The following is an 18733-nucleotide window of genomic DNA, read 5'->3' as shown; positions in this document are numbered from 1 at the left end:
GTGCGAGATATTTTGAGACATAAGAATGAGTCGAACTCTCCTTCACAAGATGAACAGACCGGTCTAGTGTTGTCTTGAGATTGTAAGCTCAACCTGCTAAGAGTCCGTATGAATCCATTAAGATGATTTTCTCCTATTTTTCTTCATCGCCTTTTCTTTCCATGCAAGGTTTTTTTTTTTCTTTTCGGACATGGCATATGAGCTCAATAATGATGATGGTGAGTCATGGAATCTAATTTCTACAATTGAAGCTCCAGATGTTGCTGTCATTACAACCATGTCAATAAAAAACATGTCAAAGGCTAGCTAACCTTTGACCTCAAATTATTTACACTAATCACTCAACTGTAAAATATTTTCTTATAATAAGAAAGATGATAAAACCCATTTAGTAAGATGGAGTTTATTGTTGCAAGAATGACCTTGAAATTAGAGATAATTAGAGATAAAAGGAGATGAAACTTTAGTTGCCGATCATTTTTCCAGAATAAGCAAAGTTGAAGATCACCGAGTTTGAGATGGACATTCATGTGGTACTTGACTTAGCTTAGATAGTTGGATGGTGATGTTATAATAACCATAACAAAATAAGACCATGGTCACTTAGATAAGTTATAAAAAAATTATATTTAGATATATTGTTGATCAAAGATAGAATTGACTGACGTAGAACAAATATAAAACTATTTTATTCTGAGACGGGAATAATTTTTATAATGGAGAAAAACTATTTTTACTTTCCTAAATGTGCCCGTGAACACAATTTTATCATAACCCAAATGTCAGCCAGCATGAACTCTACATGAAAACACTGACGAATTCGAATCCAACCACGTCCTTTTACGGGTACTGTATCTGGAATGCGTTGCCTATTGGGACAAACACGACATGCCATCCCATGCTGTGGTTAGGCATCCAGAATTGTCTTCCAGCATGTGCAGGACGTGCACATGAATTGATAGATAAGACAGCTTAATAACATATCATTTGGCTAAGCACGCAAGTAATTTTCAACTGTATGTCACTGTTTTCCAGCTAAGTGCACATGATGATCTGCATAATTGAAAACAGAGTGATCACAATGCTCAAGGTGATGAGAAACTAGCAAACTTAAGCTATAATAAACAGCAGGGGTAGCAAACACTATTTACTCAACGCTTGACAGGGCACAGCCAAGAAACAATGGAGACAAAAAAAATACAAACACACCAATATTTTTTATACAGAGGAAAAATGGTGGGTTAAATTATTCAATACATCACACATTACTAAACTATATGCTTCTTTAGCTACACATCACTGTCCTCCAACCTTGATCTTCTTCTGTTCACCCAATTACTCGCAAATCACAGTATAAAATACAGTTGCCGAGAAGAATACCTTATAAATACAACATATGCAGGCAACAGTGTCCAAAATGGCGGTTTTTGGTCTTGAATTCAACCACTAGGTGTCACGATCGCTATATCTTCCATACTCTTCTGGAACATTATCTCAGTAGGTTTCAAGCACACACGAATGTATTCATGCCCAAGTTGTGCTCGCTCATTGTCCCCAAACCCAAATACAATGCCTTTATTTGTCACAGCAACAGTGTGATAAAGTCCAGTACTTATTTGGGAGACATAGTGATCCCGCAGGCTCTCAAGAACGCGGGGCTTCATTACTTTGTCAGATGATCCTCGGTCAGGAAACCCTAAACTCCCAAAGCCCATCCATCCGAACGCATAAACTGAGCCCTCATCTGTGAGAACAAAGGTCTTTCTCTTCCTTGCACATACCTAATTCAAGAAAATGTGAACAATTTTACACATGAAACTGGTAGGCATGGTCCTACACTGCTATGAGCAGCATTTTAATTAGAACAAACAATTTGCATCATATATCACTGTAAAGAAGAATTGTTTTCAACTGTGTAAATAAAAACTTTGCAGCGCCATTCTTCTCTAGCTACCGACAGGGCGTATGACCCTATGTGATGCAAGCATGTTAAATTAAACAGACCTGCACAGCAACTTGGTTCTTCAGACTGCTGATCAATTCTGGGCTAGTTTTATCATTCTCATCACCATGGCCCAATGCTCCACAGTATCCTCTGCCCCATGTATAAACCTGCAAAGTTCAAATTTTTTTAACTTCGGTCTGGGGAGCAATTAAAACTTAGAATATATAACCAAATCGGCACCATACAATATATACTCACGTGTCCCAGAGCATCAAGAGCCACAGCATGCTCATCTCCAGCAGAAACACGAACTACATGAATGTTCCTCCTCTTAAATGATTGGATGGCGCGTGGACGAAGTTCATCATGCTGATCACCATGTCCAAGGCAGAAATTAGTGCAAGACCCAAAGGAATGAACTGTTCCATCATCTGTTACAGCAAATGTGTAGCTTGCACCAGCTGCTATCTGCACCACTTGAGTGGGGCCTTCAAATAATTCAATAATCTTTGGAGTGGCCCTGTCAATGGTGTCACCATGGCCAAGTTGGCCGTGTGTGTTACTTCCACATGTATATACTTGGCCATCCCTTGTAAGAATCACAGTAAAACTTAGACCAGTAGCGACCTGTGAAATGTTAACAAGATAGCATCAGAATGGGAAAATTGAAATGCAGAAACAAAGTGAAAGATCTTAACCACTTGGAGAAAAGCTAGTAGATTAGTGAACCCATGGTAAAATTTAAGAACAAACAATTGCTTCTACAAGATAGGGCAAGTGCAGAAATTAAGAGCCTTAGAAATCTTATCATAAGAACAAATATGAACTAGATACGTATAAAAGATGACTGATATGTGTTCAGTAGAAGTGCTGATTTGATAGGTAATAAAAATGAACTAGTAAAGCGGATGAAAAGATGAGAATCTCTTGCTCAAAAAACAAGTAAGATAACTAGGTGGTTTGCCCTGATGGCCTGAGCTGTCAGAGAGACTTCACCAAAGATATGTGCCTATGCACATGGTTACGCGAGGAAGGGGTCATTAACATTGGTCAAATCAATTTTATACTAATGGCATATATAAAAACATCACGACGTGGAGAATTTATTGATCAAATATTCAACATGTGAGTCATACTGATTAGCATGCGCTCTCAACAAGAAATAGAATAAGGGAGAAACATGTGCAAATATCAACCCCCTAGAAACCATTGTTCAGCATGCTGCATTGCTGCTAGCTTCCTAGTCATTGCAAGTCTCAGCACTTAGCAACTTTTCAAACAAAAATTACATGAGAATGGCAGGAGACAGTATAATTTTATCAAAACTTAGCAGACCAGACATGGAAATAAGTACAGAAGCATCACTATCAAGTAAAAAAAATGTACATTATGTCATGCAATGAAAGTGTATCTGCCAAGTCAGATAATCAGAGGTGCACTTGGAAACAGAACACAAAAGGATGAGAGAAGATTCGTGGTCCCACCTGCTTGCAAGAAACCCCTTTAAGTGCTTCTACTTGCGTTGGTCGAAATATCGTCCTCCCCACTTCACCATGACCACAGCATAATGATGAATTATCACCACAGGTGAAAACCTATTTAGGTGAAACTCTTCAGGACAGAAAGGCCACAAAAAATAGTAATACCACAATATGCATAATTAGCTTCCATTAAGGAGAGCATCAATTACCTCACCAGACTCCGTAACAAAAGCAGCATGGTTGTGCGAGGCAGAGATGTTGATAACACGGGAAAGTGATGGAAAGGAAACCCGACTGAATGCTGCACACTGTGTAGTATCTGGGCCATGACCTAGCACACCACACAAGCTGGACCCACAAGAATAGACAGAAGAGTCATGGACCAAAAGTGTGTGATATCTTCCTGTGGCTACTTGCATCTGGAAACATACAGCAGGTTCACATGTATAAGAAAAAAATTTGAATATATCAAAAAACTTGTAGCTATTTCAATGCCATCTACCATCAGGTAAACCTATATCCAAGCAACAAGATAACAACATTTTTTTTCTCGTCTGGTATTCTGGTTTCTTTGTGGCAAACATATATAAAGAAAATCATAAACATGAGCCTGACAATTAGCAATGTCCTCGACATACTACTAAACTTCAATGTCATCCTACATCAGGGAAACCATTGTCCAAGGAACAAGACAACTACATTTTCCTCATTTCGACTTGGTATTTGTTTCTTTCTGACAAATATATAAAGTGAATCATAAACAACATGAACATGATGATTAGCAATGTCCTGGACATAATGCTAAACTTATAACGATACTGAAGAAGCCAGAAGAATCAAAATGTTTAGGAGAAAAAGAACATCCAACACAACTGTGGACTTTCCAGGACAACAATCTAATCGACCAGGAATTGTGCGCCATCTATATTTACTACGAGAGGTTACAGCTGCATCAAGATATAGGAATTGAAGGTATAACCTATATATTTAAGTAGTTATGAGAGCAGCAATACAATTTACCAAGATTTCTCCATAATAATTAATCACTTCCAGAAGGCTTCATAGTGTAAGTGTGTTCCATGTTCATGTTAGTATTATTTCTAACGAGTGAATGCATAACAGCTTATAAATTCAGGATGTTACCATGATTGTCAATCAGAGATAAGTTGTTAACTACCCTCCAGCTCCAAAACTAGAAAAAGTATCTCTAGCAGCTTAGCAAAAGCATGTAAGTCTGTCATCTAAAGTGATAATAAATATCCAGTTTAAGCCAAATTAGCTATTTTTAAGGTTTAGAGCACAAACCATGCAAGATTAAACATGTCTTACTAACTATTCCAAAGTGGGTAACATGCGAGATAAGCATTTCTACACAGCAGTGCAGTCTCATGGCCATACAAGCGCTACCAAGATTGAATTTTTTTTTTAGTCCACGTAAGTGAAGGAAGAAAGGAAGGACGCTCACGCTGCCCGACGAGGTCGCGACGGCGCCTGACGACTGCTCGACGGACTGCAGGAACCTGAGCACCTTCTTCCAGCTGCCCCCGCACCTCTCCAGCAGCTCCCCCCTCGCCGCGGGGCCCATAACCGCGAACGCCGCCCGCGCGGAGCATAGCTTGGACGCGGCGTACTCCGCGAGCGGCCTGAGCGCGCGACAGGTGGCCTCGAGCCTGGCGAGGTCGGCGGCCGCGAGCCTGCCGGAGGTCAGGACCTCCCCGACGAGGTGGCCCGGGAGCTCCTCGATGGAGAACGCGCGCGGCGCCTTCTCCCCCGCCATGGATCCACCGCCGCCGGGGCCCTGGTGAGGTGATGAAGCCTTGGTCCTCTTGGTCCCGGATCGATCGGAATCATCCAAGGATCCGGCCGCGCGGGTCGAAATGGTGCCGGAATCAGCAGGAAGCGGCAGCGGCGGCGGCGGCTGGGGAGCGAATCAGATCGACCTGCGGAGGGTATCACCGGAGACTCCGGTGCCCAGCTCGAGCAGCTCGGAGCACCCCCGGCGGCGGAAGCAGCAAGCCCCGGTCGGAAAAATCGAATCGAATCGAATCGCACGGAGGGGGCCGGGCCGAATTGGGCACGGAACAGCTCCCCCGCACCGAATTCCAGCACCAATCCCGACCTCGGCAGCAGCAACCGGAAGCGAATCGAGGGCGGTCGTGGTTGGGGGATCAGGGGATGGGATTTGAAGCGTGGGAGCGTGGAATCTTTCCTAATCGGGGGATTCCTTGCCCCCCAACTCTTCGAAAATCGTCGCGCGCGCGCGTGCGCTTGCACGCGATCTCACGCGCACGGACGAACGGGGGCTCCAAAAGCTACGCCGCGGGGGGAGCCGAAAGGGGGAAGACGAAGACGAGAGGAGGAAAGCGAGGGGAGCAGCCGCGCCAGCACGCAGGGAATTCTTCTGCGCACGCGAAGGGATGGAGAGGAGGGAAAGAGAGGGACGCGAGGCGAGTGATGGGGCAGGCGCCGCCGCGAGTGTGCCGTGGATCCATCCACCAGCGAGCGCCTCCGCTCTCCACCCACCAGGCGCGTGGAGCGGGAGCAGCTGCGCGCGGGCCCGGGAGGCGTCGGGCCACCTGTCGGCGACGGGGCTGGCTGGTGGCTGAGCCTGACGTGGCGGGGTCGGGGAGCGGCGGGGCCCGGGTGTCGGTGGATATGCCTGTGTCTCCGTGGAGACGGGTGGGGTGCCCGGGGCAGAGGAGGCCGGAGGCGCTGGGGGACGGAGGAGAAGGACGTGGCGGTAGCGACGGCTCGGACGTGGCGGCCACTATCGCCTCAGGCGGAGGATGTGTCGCGGGCGGCGCGAGAGGCCACAAGTGGGACGGGGATGGGTGGTCTCTCCGCGCTCCGGGCGGTGCGCGGCGCTGGCCGGCCGGCCGGCCGCCGTCGATTCGGCTTTCCGGGAGGAACGCGGGAGGACCACGAGCCGCGCTGGACCCCGCTGGGAGCGAGCTGATGTCGCAGCGCCGCTGGGGTTGCTGCGCATCCCGTACGCCCATGTGCGGGCTCGATGCGTGTGGGATGGGACGACGTTGAAGCGGGCCCACCGCGCAGAGGGGCGGGGCCAAAAGTCAATCGGCGAATCAACAGCTGCACTTGGGATCAGCCTAGTAGACAGCGTTTGGTCTTTTTTTTTAGGGCAGCAGCGTTTGGTCTTTGACACTGGCGTGTCACGGAACAACTTTTACTTTTCGTTATAATTTGGATAAAGGTGTTACGCACACGCACTTTATGATGTATCGTATCAAAATATCAGTAACTGCGATAACTCTACTACTAAAATGCTTACCTTGACGGTAAGCATTATGGCGGCTGCGTAAAAGCAGCCCTTTGAACTGCTTGAAGGCTTCGAGCGCCTGATGAGGCCGCCTGCAACAGCATCGATGAAATCTTCAGCTGAGATGGATGTTAGATGCGTGCCCATGAAACTGTACACATTGACGTACATTACAAGATAAGATTCATAACTCCCCGTACTGTAGGAGAATTACTCGAGCAGTAATATAATTGGTTAGAATAGAAAAAACTACCCAAGTAGATAAGATTCATAACTCCTCGTACCGCAGTAGAATTACTCGAGCAGTAATAGAATTGGCTGGAATAGAAAAAACTACCCAAGTAGTACTTGGGTAGGACTCTTAACTCGTATCTGACTAAGATTTCCATATAATCCTATCCCTCCAAACTATATAAGGGTGGGCAGGAACCTTCCTCGAATAGAACCATACAACTCGTGCCTCATGCAGAATCACACAAGATCACCCCAATCAACACCTAAGGTAATACAAACCACACATAGGATATAGGGTATTACGCTTTCGGTGGCCCAAACCTGTCTATACTTTGTGTTCCTTGCACCTTCAAAGTTCTAATCTCGGTGGCACCCTACCTATAAACTCACCACCTCTAGTGTATCCCTCGGTAGGCGTGGCAATAAAATACCGATAGCTGGCGCGCCAAGTAGGAGTGTTCATAGAGCATCCACCGGAGATCTCGATGGCATCTTTCTGCTTCACCAGTACTGTGCTCGATGAGCGCATAACATTGGTTTTCAGCTCCTGGATCTGCATCGCCAACAGCTTAGGTGGTTTCAACAGCCACCTAACCGACTCCAGGAAGCCGGAGACCTTTTCACCAACTTGATGCAGCGACCTCGACAATTTTGTTGACAACCTCGATGAGTTGCTGCTCCCCGATCACGTCGGGGAGATCGAGACAACATTCGTTTTCGACGCGACTTCAACTCGCACTGCACCAGCACTACTCGGATCGGATTCAAACCAATCTGAGGAGGCTACATGGTCCGAGTATCTCTCTAACTTGGAGGAGGCGTCTTCTCAAGTTCGGAGACGAGCGAGCCACCGCCTGTCGGGGGGCCCCTTATCGATAACCACTCGGACCCAGATGACAAGTACTCATTGACGAAAAGTACCAAGGACGAAAAGTACCCATTGATGAAAAGTACTCGTCGACTAATACAACACCTTCAAGCTGGAGCTTGGGAGGACTCGAGAACGAGGGAGTCACCGCCTATCAGGAGGTCCCTGTTCTCGACAACCACTCGCAATCAGATGACGACCCCGAATACTTTTCAGGTAGTCATTTGGGTTTGACCATAACATCTACACCACAAGACCGTTTCGTGTATTGGAAGGGCTTAGAGCCCTCTGAGTTACTCGAGTATGACTCTCACCTTGTGGCCTTCACGCAGGAACTACCTTTCCAAGAAGATAAAGGTATTGCATATTGCATTACTCTGGCAGAATCCACCCTTCAGCGTATCAACCCCAGGGAGGCGGAAGATTTTGACTACTCCACTCAACTTCAGCTCGCGTCACAACATCGACGTGTTGCAGTGATGACCTCGACTACTCGGCTCACGCCGCAGTTACGACTACATCAACAAATCGGCAACGCCAACAATTACCTCAACAACTCGTCTCAACTAGAAACTAGTTGGGGACGAGTCTTAAACCACTCGGCGACTAGCTCCACATAGTCAACAAGTCACCGGAATCAGCTCCAACTAGTCAGCTTCGTCGACAAATTGCCCAGGAATCAAAGCTATGCATCACTGCCTACTCTTAGCGCAACGCACATTCTCTCCATCAGCAAACTTGAAACCCCCAAGCCGTGTCCAGTCCAGTCTGAGGCAGTTCAACCCAGGACCCTCTTCGCATTGGAAGAGGATTGGGATCATCTACTACCACTCGGAGAAGGAGAAGCCACCGCGCGTCGGGGGACTACTGTTTCCGACAACCACTCGGATTCGGCTGCTCATATGACACCTATAATAAATAACACCCGAGGCTTGGTAAGGGGATCAGATTGGTCGGGCAGGTTTGAGTATCGAAAGGGCATCAAGCCCTCCAGGTTTCTCAAATCAGGTCCACCACGATCCATTACCACACCCGCGCGAACTCCCTTTTCAAGAAGGCAGACCCCTCCCTCCTTCCGACGACGAAGATGAGAGCCAGATGGTGCGGAGTGCCAAACGCTTCGCACCCAGTCGAGAAGTGTTCATGATTCACACCGGCGAGGACTGTGAAGGCGTAGAGCGGGTGCAGCTAGACAATTATGACGACTACCTCCTTGATCCACTCGACGAAGACGTGGACGTAACAATGGGTGTTGAATTCCTAGACAACATTAAAATAGAAGACGCAGATGACATCTAGAAGGAACACCGTAAGCTCATCAATGCGAAGCAGGCCGAACGCAGGCACCGCACGGTCGAGACGAACCAGCGGGGAGGAGGCAACCTCTACGACTCCTCCATGGGCAACCTTCGCACCATCATCAATGTTGGTCGGGATGCTCACAATGTCATCATTGTCAAGTAGCAGGAGCGCAAAGAAGTGGAAGCCTACAACCCCACCCATTATCAAATCCCTCTCGACTACCTGGAGACAACTCGTAAGCACAAGCAAGAAGCTGGGGAACAATCCACCCAAAGAAGACTCAGTTCAAAGGAACGATTCGAGGAAACCCTCCGCGGGCGATGCCCGTGGCACCCAAAGAGCAAGCATTCCGCGTTTGAATGCCAAACTCTCCGGAGGGCCCTGGGAGCTCCGCCACTCAACAAAGACTATGAAGAAAGGCGACGGGACTACCCGAATAATGATTTATTCATAAATTAAGTACCCGATTTAAGGAGGTTTTCTGAGGATCTTTTAGGTGTTTCGTTTGTTTAAACAATTGTTTTGAGATTATATCTCGAAGCAAGGGGTTCCGTAAACTAAAAACACCCCTTTTTACCATTTAGTCAGGGTCGCCATTTATATTTACTATTCGGGTTAATCATGACTTCCTTGCTATACTACTTTAAGACGTGCCCAATGAACGTCCAGCCTAATTAGTGCAACCTTTTTCTAGCCGATCTCCTGTCACCTATTCCTCATGTCACGAGCCTTTTTTTACCAATGCTCGGGGGCTAAGGATAGGGCCAGTGGGGATGAGCTCGGGAAAGAAGAAAATGATTCAATTTCTTCAAGGCTAAACTCGGGGAACCCTATCACGGCCGAACCACGCGACTGCCAAAAGTGGTCGCCTTGTTTGGCAATGACTAGTGGAACCCGTTAATTAGCCAAATAAAGCACCTACGTGATTATGTATCAAATAATTCCAGTAACGCTCAAATTACTAGTTTCTGACCAGTTTTCTATATTACTGAAGGGGTCTTGCTCCCTCAAACTTCCAATAACACTTTGTTTACTAGTTTTCGACTAGTATTACGCGTAGTTTACTAAATGGGTCTTGCTCCCATACGACCTCGCCAACAATCTCGGCGGAAATCAATTTTCCAACCAGAAGCAGCCTAAAGCACCCGTACCACCCGCCATGGATATCAACCGTGCAATCGACGACTTGATCGACAACCTGAAACCCCTCGAACTGAGTCTGCCTCGGTCTGAGGTCCTGCACCACAAGTCCTTCTCTGAGTCAAAGGAGGATTTAGATCATCTACCACAAGTCAGAGGAGGACTAGCCACCGTCCATCAAAGGGCTTCCGTCTCCGCTGACTACTCGGACTTCATTGAGACGCGTCGCCCTTATCAAACGGCCACCAGAGACTGAGGGCGCCTTCAACTTAGTCGGGCAGGCCTGGGCATCGGAAGGGCACAGAGTCCTCCAAGCTACTCGACCCTAGCCCATCTTTCTACGCCTTCAACTTAGTCTGGTGGGCCCGGGCATCGGAAGGGCACGACTGAAGCTACCAGCAAAATTTATTTCTCCCTTGCTAATTAACTTCTAGTCATCTTCACATACTTCTAGTACTACTCCTTTTACTGGTTCAGGACTGGTACTACATATAGTTTACTGTATGGGCCTCACTCCCATACTTTCGGTACTACTCCGTTTACTGGTTCACCACTGGTATTACGTGCAAGTTTACTGGATGGTTCTCGCTCCCGTACTTCCAATACTACTCCATTTACCGGTTCACGACTGGCACTACGTGCAAATTTACTAAAGGGACCTCGCTCCCATACTTCTAGTAACACTCCGTTTACTAGTTTATAACTAGTACTACGTGTAGTTTACTGCTTGGGTCTCACTCCTATACTTCCAGTACTACTCCATTTACTGGTTCATGACTAGTATTACGTGCAAATTTACTGAAGGGGTCTCGCTCTTATACTTTCAGTAACACTCCGTTTACTAGTTTACGACTAGTACTACGTGTACTTTACTGCATGGGTTTCGCTCCCATACTTTCAGTACTATTCCGTTTACTAGTTCACGACTGGTATTACGTGCAAATTTACTGGAGGGGCCTTACTTCCATACTTCCAGTAACACTCCATTTACTAGTTTATGACTAGTACTACATGTAGTTTACTAAAGGGGTCTTGCTTTCATACTTTCAGTAACACTTTGTTTGCTAGTTCACGACTAGTACTACGTGTAGTTTACTGAAGAGGACTCGCTTCCATACTTCCAGTACTGCTCCATTTACTAGTTCACGACTAGTACTATATGCAGTTTACTAAAGGAGTCTCGCTCCAATAACACTATGTTTACTAGTTCCCGACTAGTTTTACGCGTCGACAGCTACTTCGACTACTCGTCTCGCCTACAAAACTAGTCGCAATCGACTCCGACTAGTCGGCTTCATCGATTCAGCAGTAATTTGGCCGATGCCTAGGCTCGGGGGCTGGTGCCACAAACTACTAGGCGTATCTCGTGCGACTCGCCTAGCTCCCATGCTCACGGGTTGGGTGCGACAAGGCACTCAGCGTGTTTTTGGCACATCGTTTAATCTCTCACACATGGAAGCTGGACGCTGCAAATACTCAAAAGATTTGTGGAAGAACCGGATTTAAGAGGCTTTTGAAGTTTTATCTTGGGAAGATAATTGTTTAACCATTATTTCAGGAATTCTATCCTGAAATAAGGGATTTTTCAAATTTTTAACCCAGCTAGCCATTGACTCAAGGAACAAGGGTTGATTTGAGTGGTAATTTAGGGCGTTTTTTGAGAAGTTATTTGTTTAACCATTTTTTAGAGAATCATGCCATGATTTTTTATATCATTTATTCAAAACTTTGAGGATTTGGATTCAAGGCTCGAGAGCTGCAGGGACATGTGTCATCAGTAACTTATTTTTCAAATCTTTTGGAAGATAAGAACAGAAGAGTCAAAACCAAATTGATACTCAGCCTGATTCTACGAGTCAACCTAATACTCTGGGCTACTCCATATGGAGTGCGAGTTGAATTGCACCCCCTATAAAAAGAAGACTTGATAACTATTCGGGGCATGAGCACCTCACAGCCTCAATGCAGCCAAGGAAGTACTCGGAAGACACTTTCAAGATGGAGTTCAGGAGAACTCGAAGACGCCTTCAGAAGTACTTGAAAGCCTGCAGTACTAGACTACGAAAAGCTGTAGGGCTTGTCAGACCCGGGTCCACGGGACTGTGCAGTTAACGTACATCTTACAGGATAAGGGGTGGGACATAACCCACGCCCTACATAAGTTATGACTACTCGTACTGTAGTAGAATTACTCGAGTAGTAGTAGAACTAGCTGAAATAGAAGGAAACTATCCGAGTACTACTCAGGTAGGACTCCTAAGCTCGTGTCTGGCTAGAATTTCCATGCAACCTTGTCCCCCCAGACTCTATAAAGGCGGGTAGGGACCCTCCTCGAATAGGACCATGAGGGACAACTAGTGCCACATGCAGGATCACACAAGATCACCCCAATCAATACCTAAGGCAATACAAACCACACACAGGACGTAGGGTATTACGCTCTTGGCGGCCCAAATCTGTCTATACTTTGTGTTCCTTGCACCTTCAAATTTCTGATCTTGGCGGTACCCTACCTACAAACTCACCACCTCGGGGGTATCCCTGGGTGGGCGTGGCAGTAAAATACAGACAGCTGGCGCGCCAAGTACGAGTGTTCATTGAGCATCCACCGGAGATCTCGATGGCATCTTTCTGCTTCACCAGCACCGTGCTCGATGAGCGCACAACATTGGTTTTTGGCTCTTGGATCTGCATCGCCAACAGCTCAGGTAGCTTCAACAGTCACCTAACCGACTCTAGGAAGCCAGAGACCTTTTCACCAACTTGATGCAGCGACCTTGACAAGTTTGTCGACATCCTCGACGACTTGCTGCTCCCCGATCACGTAGGGGAGATCGAGACAACGTCTATTTTCGACGCGACTTCAACTCGCACTGCACCAGGACTATTCGGATCGGATTCAAACTAATCTGAGGAGGCTACACGGTCCGAGTCCCTCTCTGACTTGGAGGAGGACTTAGATCGTCTTCTCAAGTTCGGAATGTGGGAGCCACCGCCTATCGGGGGCCATTGTCGATAACCACTCGGACCCAGACGACAAGTACTCGTTGACCAAAATTATCAAAGGACGAAAAGTACCCATTGACGAAAAGTACTCATTGACTAGTACAACACCTTCAAATTGGAGCTTAGGAGGACTCGAGAACGAGAGAGTCACTGCCTGTCGGGAGGCCCCTGTTCTTGACAACCACTCACAATCAGATGACGATCCCGAATACTTTTTGGGTAGTCACCTTCCTTACATCTTATAGGATAAGAGATAGGATATAGCCAACACCCTACATGAGTCATAACTACTTGTACTATAGTAGAATTACTCGAGGAGTAGTAGAAATAGCTGGAATAGAAGAAAACTACCCGAGTACTATTCGGATAGGACTCCTAAACTCGTATCTGGCTAGGATTTCTATATAACCTTATCTCTCCAGACTATATAAGGGCGGGCGGGGACCCTCCTCGAATAGGATCACGAGGGACAACTCGTGCCTCATGCAGGATCACACAAGATCACCCCGATCAACATCTAAGTCAATACAAATCACATATAGTACGTAGGGTATTACGCTCTCGGCATCCCGAACCTGGATATACTTTGTGTTCCTTGTAGAGTTCCTAATTTCGGTGACATCCTACCTTCGAATTCACCACCTCGGGAGTATTCCTCAGTAGATGTGGCGGTAAAATAGAGGAGAGACATTTATTTAAGGAAAAGCGGTTCCTATTTCTCATCGACTTCTGCATTAGCTCTATTAAAATTTCGGCAAGCGTGCCACGCGTTAGTAGCGAAATAGAAGCTGGCACAGTTTTTTGAGTTTCTCTCTCCGCCAACTCAGTCGAAGCATGCGTAGTCAAGTCAGCAGAGGCGGAGCCCCCGATAGCCCATTGGTCCTCGCCGATTAACTTCAGTCAAACGTAACTGGATTGATTACGATGCAATGTTGTTTTAGCTAAATAGTTATTAATTTTAGATTGTCCTATGAGACTTCTAATAATTTCCAACAGTTTTCATACAAGTGGCCAATGATTTTTAATATACTGAGATAACTATATTTATTAATTAATGAAAGTGGGTTTGTCGGAAATTATGTTTATTGGTGATTTGATAAAGGTCGGAAAATATGCAAACTATACTAGTACAAAACTATCATCTCGTAGTGTGATACCCTGACAAGGTAGAACTTGCATCTCAAAGTCAAAAAACTTGTCTCTTTGTTCTTAACCGGCTTAGCACTAAGTGTCACAAGCTCTATCAAAGTCCTAAAAGACTAGATTTGGAGAAGAGACACCTAGTATCTGCCTTGGGAACTCAAATGTACGTCTCAGTTGAACGTTGGATAGGCGAAATAAGATCAAGGATAGGTGAAAGTGGCACATGAAAGAAGATTGAAGGTAGGCGAAAGGATGCATTGGAAGATGTGTGCGTAGCGGGTGATGAAAACCGATTTATGCCCCCCATAATCGACTTGGAATGAATATGCACAAGATTTTTGTTTTATGGTGACACGAGGATTACAACTTTTGCTCGCCCCTAAAATTTAAGTACTTTTTGAAAGATTAGAATTGTACATGCTTTCATGTGATAATTTTATTTTAAAAATAGGGTTCTAAATTCTAGCCATAAGATGGCTTAAATCTATGCACATGGGAATTCCGTGGCTGCTAGCTCCACCCTACAGTGTGCTAGCCAGCCAGGTTAGAGTCCGCTTGCTTTCATTGCTTTCATGTGATAATTGGAGGATCACAAAAGCAGAATCTATTTGCACATTGGACCAGGCTAGAGTCTACTAGGGTACTATTCTTGTTCTTAAGAATAGAGTAAAATGCACCGGTCCTCGAACTTGGCGTAAGATGTCATCCCGGTCTCCAAACCTTCAAAATGCACATTCAGATTCTCAAACTTGCTAATCATATCATGTGAACTCCAAATCATAGTTGTTTAAGCTAAATTGAAAGTTATATAATTTATTCAAATAAAAAATTATATACGCATAAAAATAATTTATACCAATTTACTTGTATAAATATATTCAAATACAAAAGATCTATATAAAAAATTGTAAAACAAGAAAGTCATATGATCAAATTTGTAAAAAAGTAAAAAAGGACAAATTTGGAGGAAATATTGGAAAAGAAAATATTTGGCATAAAGTTTTAAAACAACCTTTTTAAAAATAGAAAATAAAAGAGTCAAGCAGAAAATTTCAAAAATAAAATTTGGACCTAGATGTAAGCTCCACATAAGTTGAACACTTCCACTTTATAATTTAAAAATGTTGATTTGGACTTCATATAATACGATTAGCAAGTTTGAGAATGTGAATGTGCATTTTGAAAATTTGGGGACTGGAATGAGACCCCAAGTCAAGTTCGAGGACCGGCGGTGCATTTTACTCTAAAAATATATACTAATGAAGTTGGAACTATTGGTGCATCACCTCAAAAAGGTTTGCTTTGCACTTCACTTTGAATCGGGATGGTTGGATAGGGTCAACCCAATTACCCATTACACAAAATATAAAAAAATAAAAAAGGTGTCCATACCCTATAGAGCCAACCTATTATTTTTTGGTGCTAATCTGGGTCCAACATTGTGAGTCATTGGGTAACCCAATAAACACCATCCAGCGCTCTACCTCCCCGGCTCCTGCCGCCATTGCTTCCTAGTTCAGGAATCATGATTCATAAGAGCAGAGCATGCAACTCGTTTTCAGAAACGCCATGGCTTCGATGCCACATGCTGGTGATAGATTGATGATGGATAGCAGAAACAGGGGAGGAAACAAAGAAGCAGGGGAGGAAACGGGGAAAAGGAAGCTGCATGCACTTCAACTGTTTGGCGAAATGCTTGGAAAAAAATAGAAGAGAGCGATTTGAGTGTGGGTTAGGTTCTAACTTCTCTGCGTCTCCAGCTCTCCGCATGGGTTTTCAGGCCTGTTGGTGCCGGCGGAAAGGAAGCTGCAGGAGCTCGTGCCGACTGAGCGTCTGTTTGGCATAGTTGTGGAGCTGAACTTCATCAACTCCAACCAATTTTTTAGCCAAACATCCTAACATCCTAGCTCAAAAATTATATGTAACGCCTTTAACTCTGAAACTATAATGCAAGGTTTGAAGTTTTTGGAGCACGGCTCCCTCTTTCCTGCCGCCGCCTCCCTCCCCTCGCGAATCCCTTTCTCCTCTGGCTGCCGCCGCCGCCACCTGCCACCTCCAAGCGCCGCCCGAAGTTCTCCTCCGCCTCCCGCAGCTCCTTCCCTGGCACGCGTCCTGGACCTGTGCAAGGAGCGGCAGGTGGACGCCACGACGGCCGTCGTGGAGAGCGATTGCCAAGGAGGCCATCTGCCAGGCCGTCGAGAGGATGCAGGCCTGGCGACTCGTCCTCGGCAGCCGGGGCCTCGGCAAGAGCAAGAGGTACCTCACCGATCTGCACACGCCGCAAATCAAACAACATGTTTATTATTCATGCAAGGATGTAAATCCAAATTCCCCGTGGCTCATGTATGTTCGTGACGACGATTGCAGGGCGTTCTTGGGCAGCGTGAGGCCACCACGCCTGCTGCCCCGTGCTGGTCGTCAAGCCGACCAAAGCGCAGGCCAAGTGAACTCCGGTGACGCCTGTCAAGTACTATGGTATTGGTAGCGGTACCCTGAGCTGTCGATAAGCGTGATCAAGGCATCAAGATGTGTGTGTCTGTATCTGCATGTTACTAAAATTTTGTAAAAAAAAAATGTGCAATCTGAATAAGGAATCGATGTATGGCATGTCTGCGCAAGTTGTTCAGAGCGCCTCTTTTGCAATCTGAGAAGCACATCTCAGATTGTTCATCGGCACAGACCAATAGCCCCCATGAAGATGATCACGGAAAAATGAGGTACAGTGACGGTGTAAACACAAATAAGCTGCGGAACAGAGATGCGGCGTGTTCATAGAATGGAACAGCTCTGGATCGTCCGAAGCATGTGACCATTCTCTAAGCGGATTAGCAGCAGCAACAAGTGCCACCATAGCGTACAGGATGACACATGGGTCATGAGTTCGGGTAATAATGGCAATCTATACTGAAGACCTTCTCTTTTGGAGAGCTTGGGGAACTCTTGTAGCCAAACACCTAGACAGCTTCAGCTCCACCCAGACCTAGCTCCAGCTCCACCTAGAAGTTTGGAGTGGAGCTGCTCCAAGCTGAGTTGGAGCCATGCCAAACTGACTCTGAGTATCTGTCACGGATGAGGTCGAGAATTCCCGCCGTGACATGTAGTCTGGTGTGGTTGACGAGCGACGCGCTGACGCCACTTCAACGGACCCACCACCGCACGCCGCCACACATGATCTGATGCTCCATATTTTGAAGCGGAAATGCGATGGCGAACAGTTTTTTTAACCCACTGGTCTTTGGGTACCTTGTGCTTGTATATATACCACCATGCATATGTCCATATACTTATCTATTACTTTTAAGTATGTTCATATAGTAATTCTATGATACTTCAAAGGATATATATGAAAATTTTCAAAAGCATCCTATTTTTTAAATATATAATGATTATACCTTATGGGCACATACCTAATATATTGGTCTGGTATTATCACATACTTCATGTACATGCTCTTTGTTGTTGGATCATATACGTTCTGTATCACGAGATACACACGTGGGAGTAGGTGCATGTGCGTGTTGAATAAATTTCCCCCCCTCTCTCTCTATATAGTGTTTATTATAATATATCTAGGTGCATTTTGTATAAAGAATGCACGCACACTCTCAACTGCAACTGTAACAGTTCTAGTTGCAATTGGATTGTGTCCAGTTGCAACCGAATCGATTTGAGTTGCAACCAGTTCGCGTTCAGTTGCAATCGGGTCGGTCTGAGTTGCAACCGGATCGGTCTAAGTTGCAACTGGTTCACGCCTAGTTGCAACGGGTTCGCATCCAGTTGCAATCAGATCGGTCTGAGCTGCAACTAGTTTGCATCCAATTGCAACTGGTTCACATCCTATATACACCTATTATTTAATTGTACTTTGTTGTATTTTAGTCTCATCATATTTATACACCTATTGTTTATTTGGTACAGCTAAAATTTAGCGCACCGACGGCGCCGCTCAATCGCTCTGGCCACCCACGGAAAAAACACAATCCCCACCCTACCTCACCCCACGGTGCATGATGTGTAATTGTCGCAATCAATGCCCAGACTCAGCAACCAACGGTACACCCAACGACAAGACATGCACCATGATCGTGGTAAAAACCTCTTTCAGTATGCGTAGTATGTGTAATTAAATAGTAGACATACAGAATATCGTAATTACCAATCACCACATGAGTAAAAATACAAGGATAATAGTGTTTTTTACGGTTCCAAATCGCCAGACTGATGGTTCTGGTTAGCGACCATGACCGTTTGAAGCTCTCGGGAGTCACGACATTGACTGCAGTTTACTCCCCTAAATCCCCTCCCCCTGCGTTCACTGCACTTGCCCAAAAACCAAC

The 18733-nt window shown here is 45.7% G+C and overlaps 1 protein-coding gene across 1 annotated transcript; it reads right to left on the bottom strand.

The window, feature by feature from the left end:
• Positions 1-1110: 1110 nt before the first annotated feature.
• Positions 1111-5854, bottom strand: LOC112880632 (ultraviolet-B receptor UVR8). The gene is made up of 6 exons (XM_025945353.1): positions 4892-5854; positions 3636-3845; positions 3430-3540; positions 2204-2572; positions 2005-2112; positions 1111-1781 (listed from the first exon to the last, which is right to left on the bottom strand). The coding sequence occupies exons 1-6, from the start codon at positions 5201-5203 to the stop codon at positions 1440-1442; spliced, it is 1452 nt and encodes a 483-aa protein (XP_025801138.1). The 5' UTR covers positions 5204-5854; the 3' UTR covers positions 1111-1439.
• Between the last annotated feature and the right edge of the window lie 12879 nt (positions 5855-18733).

Source organism: Panicum hallii, chromosome 2 (assembly GCF_002211085.1).
Source record: "Panicum hallii strain FIL2 chromosome 2, PHallii_v3.1, whole genome shotgun sequence".
In the NCBI taxonomy this organism is placed as follows: domain Eukaryota; kingdom Viridiplantae; phylum Streptophyta; class Magnoliopsida; order Poales; family Poaceae; genus Panicum; species Panicum hallii.
This window is presented reverse-complemented; position numbering and strand designations above follow the sequence as displayed.